Source organism: Gopherus flavomarginatus, chromosome 8 (assembly GCF_025201925.1).
Source record: "Gopherus flavomarginatus isolate rGopFla2 chromosome 8, rGopFla2.mat.asm, whole genome shotgun sequence".
NCBI classification, from domain to species: Eukaryota; Metazoa; Chordata; order Testudines; family Testudinidae; genus Gopherus; species Gopherus flavomarginatus.
In genome coordinates, this window is record NC_066624.1 from 55713218 (window position 1) to 55728267 (window position 15050).

General features: G+C 47.4%; 1 protein-coding gene across 1 annotated transcript in view; it reads left to right on the top strand.

Moving 5' to 3' along the window:
- F8 (coagulation factor VIII) overlaps window positions 1-15050 on the top strand; it is a 74804-nt gene that overhangs the window by 25813 nt on the left and 33941 nt on the right. The window contains exons 11-13 of the mRNA XM_050965749.1: window positions 1777-1988; window positions 9333-9483; window positions 12201-12410. Of these exons, the coding sequence (XP_050821706.1) occupies window positions 1777-1988; window positions 9333-9483; window positions 12201-12410 (573 nt within the window). The remainder of the gene's footprint in view (window positions 1-1776; window positions 1989-9332; window positions 9484-12200; window positions 12411-15050) is intronic.

Below are 15050 nucleotides of genomic sequence, written 5' to 3' on the forward strand. Positions count from 1 at the left end.
GTCTCCCAAGTCCTTGGCTAGTGCCCTAGCTGCTGGACCACCTGATTTGGGACAATGATAATCACTAATCCTCCTCCTGCCATTTTACTTAATACAACCACCCAGTTATGCCACCTTCCCAGTGACCAGTACCAAAATCAACAGGACTGCTTCGCAGTCAGGTGCTGCTCAGTGGACTGGAATCTTACCTCATTTATACCAGTGTAAATCAGGAGTATTTGCATGGAAGTCAGCAGAGTAACACTGGTGTAAAACTAGTGTGAGGGTGGCAGAATCGGGCCCTTTGTGGCATTAGTGAAATGCTCCCTGGGCAGGAATCCTCCATTCTGATGCTGCCAGGGTGGGTGAGCTGGGCACATAAGCACTCTCCTGCTCTGCTTTAGTTTGAGGTTTCCCTCTGGTTCAGCTTCTCCTCCTGCTAGTGCTTCTTGTTTTCCTGTGTGCAGTTGCTAGGTTACCATCTGGCCTTCCAACCACTGCTGGGCTGCCACCTGGTGGAAATCTTTGTTACTTAGGAACCATCCTGATTCCTGGGTGGGCATCATGCAGCTTCTGTCTCCCTCCTCTTTCTTAAGGATTAAAACTATCTAGGACAACAATCGCAGTGCATGAACAAGCTCCTCTGCTGCTGCTTCTAGCTGGCATGGGAACCTCCAAGAAAAGGAGAGGAAACAGTGGTTTCAGATTTCATAAAACTAGCTCAGATTTGCAAACCCCCCCCCCTTTTTTTGCCCCGCTATGATTTAATTTAAGATAGTGCTTTCCTCCAGGACAGCTAGGTTCTGTTCCCAGCTCAGCCACTGACTCACTGCATGACTGTGGGCAAGTCACGTCCATGCTTGGTGACTCCATTTCCCCAGCTATAAATTTGGGCAGAACACTCATCCATCCTTGTGGGATCTCTGCCTATTGATTATTGTACCATAATTTAAGGGTGATCAATTAAATCCAAGTTTTTCTAGCAACTTGGGCTTGGCATTAGGGTTGGATGAGCCCCCTTCAGAAGCATATCGGGCATAAGCAATTGCCCTGAGCAGGTATCATCACTGTATTTATTTGATGTTACTGTTTCCTGTCTTCTAACCAACCTTCTTTTCTCACAGCTATTCTGTATTTGTCTGTCATTCTGCCCTTCTCTGCATCACTCTTCACCCTATCTATTCCTTTGCCATTTCACCTATAATCCTCACTCAGCATGACACAACCCAGATAAATTTGAGTTCAGATCAGACTCAGCCCATGATATTCATAAGTGGTTTCAAAATTAAGGTACAAACCTTCCCTTCCATCTCTGTCTCTGTTTCGCTCAGGCAAGTACTAGCACCTCAGGAGAAGTCTTCAAACCTTCCCTCCATACTGTACAGGCCTCTTGGGTTTGTAAATGTGGTCCTGATTCAGGAAAGCATCTAAGCGTGTGCTGAACTTTAAGCACCTGTTTAAGGCCCAGTGCCCTTCCTGCAGAGGAATGCTTTGTTGGCTCATGTCCTTAAGCTGGAAATGTTGTGGGATCAGGCTTTCTCATGAGATTTCAGGAGCTCTGACTGGGCTAGCAGTCCCCACAAAAGAAGCCTCAATCCTGGAATCTAAGCACTGTTGTTTCTGGACCTAGATGCTTGTTCTGGACCTTCTGCTGCTTCTCAGGATGCTTGTATGATCTTGATTCCTGCTTGTCCCATTCAATCTCCTCCTTCCTCCAGCCCATTTTATAAGTAGGATTACCTCCTCCATCGAATGCCCAAGCCTAATGAATTGCTCTTGGGGGTTGTCTGTTACCAGATAAAGATGTGAAGGATATACCTATTGAGCCTGGCCAGTCATTCAAGTACAGCTGGAAAGTGACGACTGAGGATGGACCAGCTGGCTCAGATCCTCGCTGCCTGACCCATTTCTACTACAGCTCCATCAACCCAGTCCGAGACATGGCCTCGGGGCTAATCGGCCCCCTCTTGATCTGCTCTAAAGAATCAATGGATCAGAGAGGGAATCAGGTGAGCTCTTCCCTTTCAGAGTAACCACCTGCCATGGCGGAGATGGAGGTGTGGCCAAAGTGTGCTGGAGTCCCATTCCTTTCCTGTATCAGAGGGGTAGCTGTGTTAGTCTGGATCTGTAAAAGCAGCAAAGAATTCTGTGTCACCTTATAGACTAACAGACGTTTTGGAGCATGAGCTTTCGTGGGTGAATACCCACTTCTTCAGATGCATGTGGTGGAAATTTCCAGGGGCAGGTATATATATGCTAGCAAGCAAGCTAGAGATAACGAGGTCAGTTCAATCAGGGAGGATGAGGCCCTGTTCTAGTAGTTGAGGTGTGAAAACCAAGAGAGGAGAAACTGGTTCTGTAGTTGGCAAGCCATTCACAGTCTTTGTTCAATCCTGAGCTGATGGTGTCAAATTTGCAGATGAACTGAAGCTCAGCAGTTTCTCTTTGAAGTCTGGTCCTGAAGTTTTTTTGCTGCAGGATGGCCACCTTAAGGTCTGCTATAGTGTGGCCAGGGAGGTTGAAGTGCTGTCCTACAGGTTTTTGTATATTGCCATTCCTAATGTCTGATTTGTTTCCATTTATCCTTTTCCATAGAGACTGTCCAGTTTGGCCGATGTACATAGCAGAGGGGCATTGCTGGCATATGATGGCGTATATTACATTGTTGGATGTGCAGGTGAATGAACCAGTGATGGTGTGGCTGATCTGGTTAGGTCCTGTGATGGTGTCGCTGGTGTAGATATGTGGGCAGAGTTGGCATCGAGGTTTGTTGCATGGATTGGTTCCTGAGCTAGAGTTATTATGGTGCGGTGTGCAGTTAGTGGTGAGAATATGTTTCAGGTTGGCAGGTTGTCTGTGGGCAAGGACTGGCCTGCCACCCAAGGCCTGTGAAAGTGTGGGATCATTGTCCAGGATGGGTTGTAGATCCTTGATGATGCGTTGGAGGGGTTTTAGCTGGGGGCTGTATGTGATGGCCAGTGGAGTCCTGTTGGTTTCTTTCTTGGGTTTGTCTTGCAGTAGGAGGCTTCTGGGTACACGTCTGGCTCTGTTGATCTGTTTCCTTATTTCCTCGTGCGGGTATTGTAGTTTTGAGAATGCTTGGTGGAGATTTTGTAGGTGTTGGTCTCTGTCTGAGGGGTTAGAGCAGATGCGGTTGTACCTCAGTGCTTGGCTGTAGACAATGGATCGTGTGATGTGTCCGGGATGGAAGCTGGAGGCATGAAGATAGGCATAGCGGTCGGTAGGTTTTCGATATAGGGTGGTGTTAATGTGACCATCACTTATTTGTACCATAGTGTCAAGAAAGTGGACTTCCCGTGTAGATTGGTCCAGGCTGAGGTTGATGGTGGGGTGGAAGCTGTTGAAATCGTGGTGGAATTTTTCCAGAGTCTCCTTCCCATGGGTCCAGATGATGAAGATGTCATCAATATAGCGTAGGTAGAGAAGGGGCGTGAGTGGATGAGAGCTGAGGAAGCGTTGTTCCAGGTCGGCCATAAAGATATTGGCATATTGTGGGGCCATGCGGGTGCCCATAGCAGTGCCACTGATCTGGAGATATATATTGTCATCAAATTTGAAATAGTTGTGTGTAAGTATAAAGGCACAGAGCTCAGCAGCCAGTTGTGCTGTGGCATCATCAGGGATAGTGTTCCTGACAGCTTGTATTCCATCTGTGTGTGGGATGTTTGTGTAGAGAGCCTCTACATCCATGGTGGCTAGGATGGTGTTTTCTGGGAGGTGACCAATGCATTGTAGTTTCCTCAGGAAATCAGTGGTGTCACGGAGATAGCTGGGAGTGCTGGTGGCATAGGGTCTGAGTAGAGAGTCCATATATCCAGACAGTCCTTCAGTGAGAGTGCCAATGCCCGAGATGATGGGGCGTCCAGGATTTCCGGGTTTGTGGATCTAGGGTAGTAGATAGAATAATCCTGGTCGGGGCTCTAGGGGTATGTTGATTTCTTCTGGTGTTAGTGTAGGGAGTGTCCTGAGTAGATGCTGTAGTTTCTTAGTGTATTCGTCCACTCGTCCACTCACGCCCCTTCTCTACCTACGCTACATTGATGACATCTTCATCATCTGGACCCATGGGAAGGAGACTCTGGAAAAATTCCACCACGATTTCAACAGCTTCCACCCCACCATCAACCTCAGCCTGGACCAATCTACACGGGAGGTCCACTTTCTTGACACTATGGTGCAAATAAGTGATGGTCACATTAACACCACCCTATATCGAAAACCTACCGACCGCTATGCCTACCTTCATGCCTCCAGCTTCCATCCCGGACACATCACACGATCCATTGTCTACAGCCAAGCACTGAGGTACAACCGCATCTGCTCTAACCCCTCAGACAGAGACCAACACCTACAAAATCTCCACCAAGCATTCTCAAAACTACAATACCCGCACGAGGAAATAAGGAAACAGATCAACAGAGCCAGACGTGTACCCAGAAGCCTCCTACTGCAAGACAAACTCAAGAAAGAAACCAACAGGACTCCACTGGCCATCACATACAGCCCCCAGCTAAAACCCCTCCAACGCATCATCAAGGATCTACAACCCATCCTGGACAATGATCCCACACTTTCACAGGCCTTGGGTGGCAGGCCAGTCCTTGCCCACAGACAACCTGCCAACCTGAAACATATTCTCACCACTAACTGCACACCGCACCATAATAACTCTAGCTCAGGAACCAATCCATGCAACAAACCTCGATGCCAACTCTGCCCACATATCTACACCAGCGACACCATCACAGGACCTAACCAGATCAGCCACACCATCACTGGTTCATTCACCTGCACATCCAACAATGTAATATACGCCATCATATGCCAGCAATGCCCCTCTGCTATGTACATCGGCCAAACTGGACAGTCTCTATGGAAAAGGATAAATGGAAACAAATCAGACATTAGGAATGGCAATATACAAAAACCTGTAGGACAGCACTTCAACCTCCCTGGCCACACTATAGCAGACCTTAAGGTGGCCATCCTGCAGCAAAAAAACTTCAGGACCAGACTTCAAAGAGAAACTGCTGAGCTTCAGTTCATCTGCAAATTTGACACCATCAGCTCAGGATTGAACAAAGACTGTGAATGGCTTGCCAACTACAGAACCAGTTTCTCCTCTCTTGGTTTTCACACCTCAACTGCTAGAACAGGGCCTCATCCTCCCTGATTGAACTGACCTCGTTATCTCTAGCTTGCTTGCTAGCATATATATACCTGCCCCTGGAAATTTCCACCACATGCATCTGAAGAAGTGGGTATTCACCCACGAAAGCTCATGCTCCAAAACGTCTGTTAGTCTATAAGGTGACACAGGATTCTTTGCTACTTTTACATTCCTTTCCTGGTGGAGCTGCAGGACAAAGCCATTGTGGTGCAACATAGTGACACTGCACCGCAGCTTCCCAACATTTGAATTTTCCCGTTGTGATAATGCATCATTGCTTGCTAATTTTTCATCCTTAGGGACAGATCCCAAAGCCCTTACATAGGCAGATCTCTCATTGGCTCATAAGGGAGGTTTGCTTGGCTAAAGGGCTGCAGAATTTAGTCTTTACTTTCCATCACACCAATATTAATCAGAACTGACAAAACCTGTGTCTGTTCCCTTGATTTCAGTGCAGACATATGGTTACCTGCTCTGGACAGCTGGTTCTGCTGTCAAGTGCTTGGTCATATATCCATATGATGGGTAATTTACATTACTAAGGGATGCCTTTATATTTGAGATCAGAGCTGATGTTACAGAAACACAGCAGCTCAGTAATAGGAAATAATTCATATTGTAACTCACACCTATGCTCTCCTGCCACTGAAGGATCTCAGTGATTCTGGAATAATAATAATACCTAGCTCTTTTCATCCATAGATCTCAAAGCACTTTACAAAGGAGTCAGGATCATCATCTCCATTGCACAGATGAGGAAACTGAGGGGAAGTGACTTTCCCAAGGTCACCTAACAGGCTAGTGGTAGAGCTGGGAATAGAACCCAGATCTCCTAAATCGCAGTCTAGTGCTCTATTCACTAGACTGCACTGCCTGATAGGAAACAGCCTCCTAAGTGCACAGGTCACTAACATATCCATGGCACCAGGTGCATAGTAGTGTAGCAGCAACATTAAGAGCAAGGGAGTGTGTCATAAGGCATGGCCACCCCATAGCACTCCTTTTTGCCCAAGCATGGCACTGCCAGCATTCCTTACCTCAGTTTCCTTCCCTGAGGTGGATCACCTCAGCTCTCCAACACAGGTCAATGCTGGAGATGTGGCTTGGCCCTCCAGCCACGTCACAATGAACATGACCCCTTCCATGGTAACGACAATCCAGCTAAAAGCCCCAACAAACAAAAAGGTTCTTCTGCCCTCAATGGGTGTCTTTTTGGCCCACCATTTGTATTCTGGTCCCAGCCCCTTTCTGGGTTACCTTGGTGTCTTCCCTGCTCCAACACAAGGCACTCAGCCTCAGGCTGGTGCCCCTGGAGAACCTGGCTTTCTGCAAACCCTGGCTCATGGCTGCACATCCCAGACTACGCTCTTTCAGCCCTTTGATGAGGCCCACTGTCACCAGCTCCCCTTAGTCCTGCCCCTTCAGGAGGGGAAGCAGCACATCCCTTATCGCACAGGTGGGGCTGGTCCCGTCTCCCCAGAGTATCACACACTCTGTTCATGAGACAGACTATTTGTTGTTGTTCTAGTCCTGTCTCTGTGGCCCTGAGCAAGGGCCCAATCCTTCAGAGTGCTGACCCCTTCAATGTCCTCTTAAGACACTGGGAGTTAAAATTAATGAGCTCTGACAACAAAATCTATTTATGTTTTCATAAATCCCCAATATGTATAGTCAGTGACTGGGCTTTTGGCTACTGCCAGGGTTGTGTTGGTGTCAAGTGAAGGTAGAATTTGGCCCCAAAGCTTTGGACATTTGCTTTGGATGAGCATCTAACATGTGTCTGCTCCTCCAGAGCGCACTCCTAGGCAAGGAGATTTGCAAGAACAAGCTTTCATGGCACATTTCCAGTGCTTCTCTTTGGGTTGAGGCATGAGTTGTGCTTTCTGCAAAGAGCTTCTCCCAACCCTGGTTGTAATATGAACACAGAGCAGCTTCGTGCTCAGCCTGGCTGCTGCAGCTCACTCTGGAATCTACCATCTCCAGAGGTGAAAGTAAGCCGGTACACCCCAGTATGGTGTACCGGCAAGAGTCTGTGCGCTGTGTGGGGGAGGATTGGCTTCCCCTGGCAGCAATTTAAGAGGCCTGGGACTCCCAGCAGCAGCTGGAGCCTTGGGCCCTTTAAATTGCTGCCAGAGCCCTGCTGCCGGAGCCCTGGGGAAGCGGCGGGGCTCAGGTGCAATATAAAGGGCCCGGGGTGCCTGCCGCAGCTACTGCCCCGGGCCCTTTAAATCGTCCCCGGAGCCGTGGGGTAGCGGCGGTGGGGCTGCGGCAGCTGCTACAACCTCAGCCCTTAAAATAGCCGCCAGAGAGCTGCTGCCGCCTCCCCAGGGCTCCAGCAGCAGAGCTTCGGGGACGATTTAAAGGGTCCAGGGCTCCAGTAGCTGCTACCGCCCCAGGCCCTTTAAATCATCCCCATAGCCTGCTGGAGCCCTGGGGTAGCTGTGGTGGGGCTCTGGCGGCTATTTAAAGGATCCGAGGCTGCGGCAACCGCTACTACCTCAGCCCTTAAAATAGGCACCGGAGCCCCGCCACCGCTGGGGCCCTGGGGTAGTGGCAGCGGGGCTCTGGTGTCAATTTAAAGGGCCAGGGGCTCGGCCACCGCTACAGCCCCAGGCCCTTTAACTTGCTGCCAGAGCACCGTTGTTGCTATCCCAGGGCTCTGGGGATGATTTAAAGGGCTCGGGGTGGTAGCGATGGCCGAGCCCCTGGCCCTTTAAATTGCCACCAGAGCCCCGCTGCCACTACCCCAGGGCCCCAGCGGCAACGGGGCTCCAGTGCCTATTTTAAGGGCTGGGGTAGTAGCAGTTGCCACAGCCTCGGATCCTTTAAATAGCCACCAGAGCCCCACCGCAGCTACCCCAGGGCTCCAGCAGGCTACTGGGACAATTTAAAGGGCCCGGGTCGGTAGTGGCTACTGGAGCCCCAGGCCCTTTAAATCACCACCTGAGCCCCCAGCTGCCACTGCTACTCCGGGGCTCCGGCAGCGCAGCTTGGATGGCCATTTAAAGGGCTCAGGGATCCTACTGCTGCTACCCTCTGGGGCCTTTAAATCACCACCCGAGCTCTGCTGCTGGAGCCCTGGGGTAGCACCAGTGGGGCTCTGGCGGTGATTTAAAGGGCCAGGGTCTCCTGGCTGCTGCTACAGCAGCAGAGCCCCAGGCCCTTTAAAGCTCCACCAGAGGCTAGGGGCCCCTCTGATGGTGATTTAAAGTGCCCGGGACTCCACTGCGGTAGTAGCAGCTGGAGCCCCGGGCCATTTAAATCACCCCTCAGGCTCCTAGCCGCCTCTGCAGCTGGTAGCCCTGTGGGCAATTTAAAGGGCCCAGGGCTCCCAGCTGCTGCTACCACAGCCCCAGCCCTGGGCCCTTTAAATTCTGATTTAAAGCACCTGGGTATTTAAAGGCCCCGCCTCTTCTGGTAGATGCCCTGCCCCCTCCTAAGGACTCCGGAGTACCCATTAAGTTCTTTAAGTTACCTTCACCCCTGACCATCTCTGAATTCACCTAATATAGCTGCTACCTACATACTGTGAGGCTCTAGGTTGGAGTTTAGCAGCAGCCATATGCCGGATACATGCACACAAAGGACTTGCAGCCACAGGACTCCACTAGCTGGCTGAGAGCACTGTCATGACCCCTGGCTGAAGCGGCAGGGTGGGAGCAGGCCAGAGCAGGAGTCAAATGTGTGCATGGTGATGGGGTAGCAGCTGGTCAGTCTGCATCAGAGGCAGCCAGGACAACGGTCAGAGCTCTCTGGGGGTCAGTAGGCAAAAGATCCAAGCCCAGGGGCTGGGTCAGTGGGTTGGGGAGGCGAGTTCAGGCGAGGCAGCGAGACAGGGTTGGGAGAGGCAGCAACCAGCAGACAATGGTCTGTTGCTCAGACAGCTTCCTCTTCCTGTTGGGGCTTTTCTATAGTCCAGGTACCCAGGGAGAGTGCTCCTGTCCATCCAGTCAGGGGCCCATAGGCCTTTAGCAATCAGGCTGTTGGTCAGGCAGGGATTAAATGCATTGCTGGGCACAGGCACTGCCTGGCTGCAGTACCAACGTCCTGCCCAGTCTTGGGTGATCCGTTGGCAGGTACACTGTAACCTCTGAGTGTCAGTTTACATCCAGGCCAGAGCCATCCCAGATTATAAATAACCCCCTTCCTCTGTGATTCCCAGATGATGTCGGATGAGACGAGGTTTGTGCTGTTTTCGGTCTTTGATGAAAACCACAGCTGGTACCTGGCAGAAAATATACAGAGGTTCTGCACAGATGCAGCTACTGTGAATCCCCAGGATCCTGATTTCTATGCCTCAAATGTTATCCACAGTGAGTATCCCAGGGTGGGAGCTGTAAGTGGAGGACTGAAGGAAAAACCAGGATTATCCATACATAAGGACCTATCTTACTCATTGGCTCAGCACAGTTATGGTAGATCATTGTTAGCTGATATTAGCTAGCAATGAATGACCTGGTCTTGGGTTCTTTCTTGATTGTAAACTGGCAGGAGTTGTAGACCAAGCTGGATGAGCAAGCATCTCAGAGAGGTGATTAAGAAAAAGCAGAAAGTCTACAAGGAGTGGAAGAAGGGTGGGATTAGCAAGGAAAGCTACCTTAGTGAGGTCAGAACATGTAGGGATAAAGTAAGAAAGGCTAAAAGCCAAGTAGAGTTGAACCTTGCAAAGGGAATTAAAACCAATAGTAAAAAGTTCTATAGCCATATAAATAAGAAGAAAACAAAGAAAGAAAAAGTGGGACCGCTACACACTGAGGATGGAAAGGAGGTTAAGGATAAGCTAGGCATGGCCCAATATCTAAATAAGTACTTTGCCTCAGTCTTTAATAAGGCTAATGGGGAGCTTAGGGGTAATGGAAGGATGACAAACGGGAATGAGGATATGGAGGCGGATATTATCACATCTGAGGTAGAAGCCATACTTGAACAGCTTAATGGGACAAAATCGGAGGGCCCGGACAATCTTCATCAGAGAATATTAAAGGAACTGGCGCATGAAATTGCAAGCCCGTTAGCGAGAATTTTTAATGAATCGGTAAACTCAGGGGTTGTACCGTACGACCGGAGAATTGCTAACGTAGTTCCTATCTTTAAGAAAGGGAGAAAGAGTGATCCAAGTAACTATAGGCCTGTTAGTTTGACATCTGTAGTATGTAAGGTCTTGGAAAAAATTTTGAAGGAAAAAGTAGTTAAGGACATTGAGGTCAATGGTAATTGGGACAAAGTACAACATGGTTTTACTAAAGGTAGATCGTGCCAAACCAACCTGATCTCCTTCTTTGAGAAGGTGACAGACTATTTAGACAAAGGAAATACGGTAGACCTAATTTACCTCGATTTCAGTAAGGCATTTGACACGGTTCCACGTGCGGAATTATTAGTCAAATTGGAAAAGATGGGGATCAGTATGAGAATTGAAAGGTGGATAAGGAACTGGTTAAAGGGGAGACTACAACGGGTCGTACTGAAGGGTGAACTGTCAGGCTGGAAGGAGGTTACTAGTGGAGTTCCTCAAGGATCGGTTCTGGGACCAATCTTATTTAACCTTTTTATTACTGACCTTGGCACAAAAAGCGGGAATGTGCTAATAAAGTTTGCGGATGACACAAAGCTGGGGGGTATTGCTAACATGGAGAAGGACCGGGGTATCATACAGGAAGATCTGGATGACCTTGTAAACTGGAGTAATAGTAATAGGATGAAATTTAGTAGTGAAAAGTGCAAGGTCATGCACTTAGGGATTAATAATAAGAACTTTAGATATAGATTGGGGATGCATCAGTTGGAAGCAACAGAGGAGGAGAAGGACCTTGGGGTATTGGTAGATCACAGGATGACTATGAGCCACCAATGTGATATGGCCGTTAAAAAAGCTAATGCGGTTTTAGGATGCATTAGGTGAGGTATTTCCAGCAAAGATAAGGAGGTGTTAGTACCGTTATATAAGGCGCTGGTGAGACCCCACCTGGAATACTGTGTGCAGTTCTGGTCTCCCATGTTTAAGAAGGATGAATTCAAACTGGAACAGGTTCAGAGACGGGCTACTAGGATGATCCGAGGAATGGAAAACCTGTCATATGAAAGGAGACTCGAAGAGCTTGGCTTGTTTAGTCTAGCCAAAAGAAGGCTGAGGGGGGACATGCTTGCTCTTTATAAATATATCAGAGGGATTAATATTAGGGAGGGAGAGGAATTATTTAAGCTTAGTACCAATGTAGACACAAGAACGAATGGGTATAAACTGGACACTAGGAAGTTTAGACTTGAAATTAGACGAAGGTTTCTAACCATTAGAGGAGTGAAGTTCTGGAACAGCCTTCCAAGGGGAGTAGTGGGGGCAAAAGACATATCTGGCTTTAAGATTAAGCTTGATAAGTTTATGGAAGGAATGGTATGATGGGAGAGCCTAATTTTGGCAATTGATCTTTGATTATCGCCAGATAAGTATGCCCAGTGGTTGGTGATGGGATGTTGGATGGGATGGGATCTGAGTTACTGCAGAGAATTCTTTTCTGAGTGCTGGCTGGTGAGTCTTGCCCACATGCTCAGGGTTTAGCTGATCGCCATATTTGGGGTCGGGAAGGAATTTTCCTCCAGGGCAGATTGGCAGAGGCCTTGGAGGTTTTTTGCCTTCCCCTGCAGCGTGGGGCATGGGCCACTTGCTGGTGGATTCTCTGCAGCTTGAGGTCTTCAAACCACAATTTGAAGACTTCAATAACTCAGGCATAAGTTAGGGGTTTGTTATAGAAGTGGATGGGTAGGGTTCTGTGGCCTGCTTTGTGCAGGGGGTCGGACTAGATGATCACATTGGTCCCTTCTGACCCTAGAATCTATGAATCTATGAATCTATGGTCATGACTGTCCTGATCTGGACTCCTTCTGGAGGGGGAATGTGATCAACACCTGCTTGTTGTCAGGGAATGAACTGAAGTCTTAACTGTATTGTCACACCTAGCTAAAATATAAAAGGTTAACTGCCATTTGAGACCAAAACACTGATAAAACTTCTCATACCCCATGCATCTTCCAGGTATTAATGGCTACGTCTTTGGCAACCTGCACCTGAAACTTTGCCTGCATCAAGTGGTGTACTGGTATGTCTTAAGTGTCGGTACCCAGACAGACTTCCTGTCTGTTTTCTTCTCTGGAAACACCTTCAAACACAACATGGTCTTTAAGGACACGCTCACCCTCTTTCCACTTTCTGGAGAAACCGTCTTCATGAGCATGGAAAAGCCAGGTTAATAATTTTAGTTGTTTTATAAATTACTATGCCCAGCTGCTGTGCAGTATATGTTAACAGAGACAGGTCAGCATGTTCCATCAGGAGCATTTTACGTGCATGAACTATAGGGATCAGCTAGAAAAATAACCAGTTTATTAAGCGAAAGAGAGAGATTAATCAGGACTCAACTGAAACTGCATGAGCAAGTAAATTCCAGGTGCATCTGGTTCTGCCCTTCTCCCTCCCCTCCCCTGCCCTCCCCACCCCAGCTAGCTATGAAGTTACATCATCAGAACAGGTTTCAGAGTAGCAGCCGTGTTAGTCCGTATCCCCAAAAAGAACAGGAGTGCTTGTGGCACCTTCAAGACTAACAAATTTATTTGAGCATAAGCTTTCTTGGGCTACAGCCCACTTCATTGGATGCATAGAATAGAACATATATTAAGAAGATATATATACATACAGAGAACACGAAAAGGTGGAAGTTGCCATACCAACTCTAAGAGGTTAATTAATTAAGATGAGCTATTATCAGCAGGAGAAAAAAACCTCTTCTTACTATATGTTCCATTCTATGCATCCGATGAAGTGGGCTGTAGACCATGGAAGCTTATACTCAAATAAATTTGTTAGTCTTGAATGTGCCACAAGTACTCCTATCATCAGAACAAACTCTTATGGTGTGGCTATCTTACAGAAGTTTAACATGTTTGAACACAGTTGTGAAGAATCAGCCTTGCTGGCATGATGCTGACCATGACCTGGTGCCCAGTGTATAGATGAAGAAAAATCATATTTGGTATTGTGTGTACTAACCACAGTCAAACCCTGCAGATTATAGCTTCAGAGAAGGACTTCATTTCCAGTCTCTGAAATCTTTCTTGAGTTCCAGAGAAACAACAGAGCAGAGTTGACAAATACAATAGACACAGTTACATTTTGTGCCTGTTTTGGCCACTAACAAATGATGTGAAGAATGCTGAGAGATGTAATGTTATTGTGACGTTACTCCTATAAAAACTCTAAATTTAAAAAATAAACTTCTAAACCATTTGTTTTTTGGGCAAGGAACTTTGAGAGTAATTCCCAGAGTACTTTATTCAGGTGCTAGGGGCAGAAGCTGATTGGTCATTCCCAAAAGACTTTAGAAAAGCCACAACCACAGTTTTGGCCACTCAGATTCCCCCCTTATGGAATGCAACAAGCACCTTTAACTTGACATCACTACTCCTTGAGTTGCAAAACTAGACTGTTCCACTGCTACAGAACCCCATGTGGGATGGGTGATGGGATGCAAAGCCTTCTGCCTCAAGGGGACTGGTTTGACAAAGTAAATGCTGTTACCATCTAATGGTGATCTAATGTCTTATGTGAAGTGCCCAGATGGCTCAAGTCCCATTGCTAGTGGTAATAAAAAGCTACCATCAGCACTGGCCTCCTTGGTGGCCATCTGAACACAGAGGCAAATGACTCAGGCCTTGATCCGTGAGGGAGGAGCTCTGTCTGTGCACATCCTGATTGACTTCCCCGGGACTATGCAAGGGTGTAAGAATCTGCCCGCCTGGATCTGGTAAGATCAGGGCCTAAATGAGCCGGAAAGAATGAACACACCTTTCTCTTCTAGGAGTGCCTCTCTGGGATACATCGACAAGGATAGTGTGGAAGAGGCATATGCTGTCTCTGCATATGCTGTATCTTGTCTATAATAAATACAGGCTTTCAATCCCCAGGGCTGTCAATCTGGCACCTTTCACCTCCATCAAATGTACTTAAAACGGTATTAAAAATAGTTTTAAAAATACATCTGGACTGAGACATAGTAAACAAGGTTCCACCACCTGGGAGTGCTGTTTCTATTCAGTAATTTGTTATTTGTTTCTTGTCAAAGTAATCTGCAAATTATTCTTTTTAAAATTAGGCTTGTGCCTTTTTTTTGTTTTGTTTCTTTTAATTTATAGAGAAGGCCTTGAATTGTTTTAAGTCAGCTGTGGTTTCTGCTTGGTTTTGCAAGGCCTGCATCATTAACTGTTTCACTGCTGATAGTTTTAGCAGAATTTCAGCTTTTCTGTAGTTGTGGGCAGAGCCTGGGTAGATTAGCTCCACATTATGACCAGTACGAGTTATGCCATTGCATGACACTGCAGTGAGATCAGCCCAGCACAGCATATGTACGCCGATTTAAATTTTAAATAGCACTCAACATTCTTGCAGCCTTTTAAAAACTCAGAACAGATCTTACTGACAATGTGTATGGCTGGAGAACAGACTATATTTTAGTGCCTAGTTAAGATTATTTTAAGTGTTTTTGTTCTGTTATAATGCATGCAGATTCTTCCATATATGCTCTGTCACGTTTGTTCCAGCCTCCCATCCCAGTTCCCAAATGATAGTGAATCCCAAAGTGCTGGGCTTTCTGCTGGTGTCAGGAAAATCACTCTAAGTGAGGGATGGAAACGCTGCTGGGGATAGTTCTGTGGAATGAGCCTAATTCCATCTGGCACCCCTTAGCATCTGGTGCATCTCAGCGCTGCAGTCCAGTTTCCTCCATGTACCTTTCATCTGTCAGTGTGTCTGCTGAGCCCTTAAAACAAGTCACTGAACAGCTTGAATGTAGTAACTATAATTCCCATCATGGATCATGGCTGAGATTGCCAA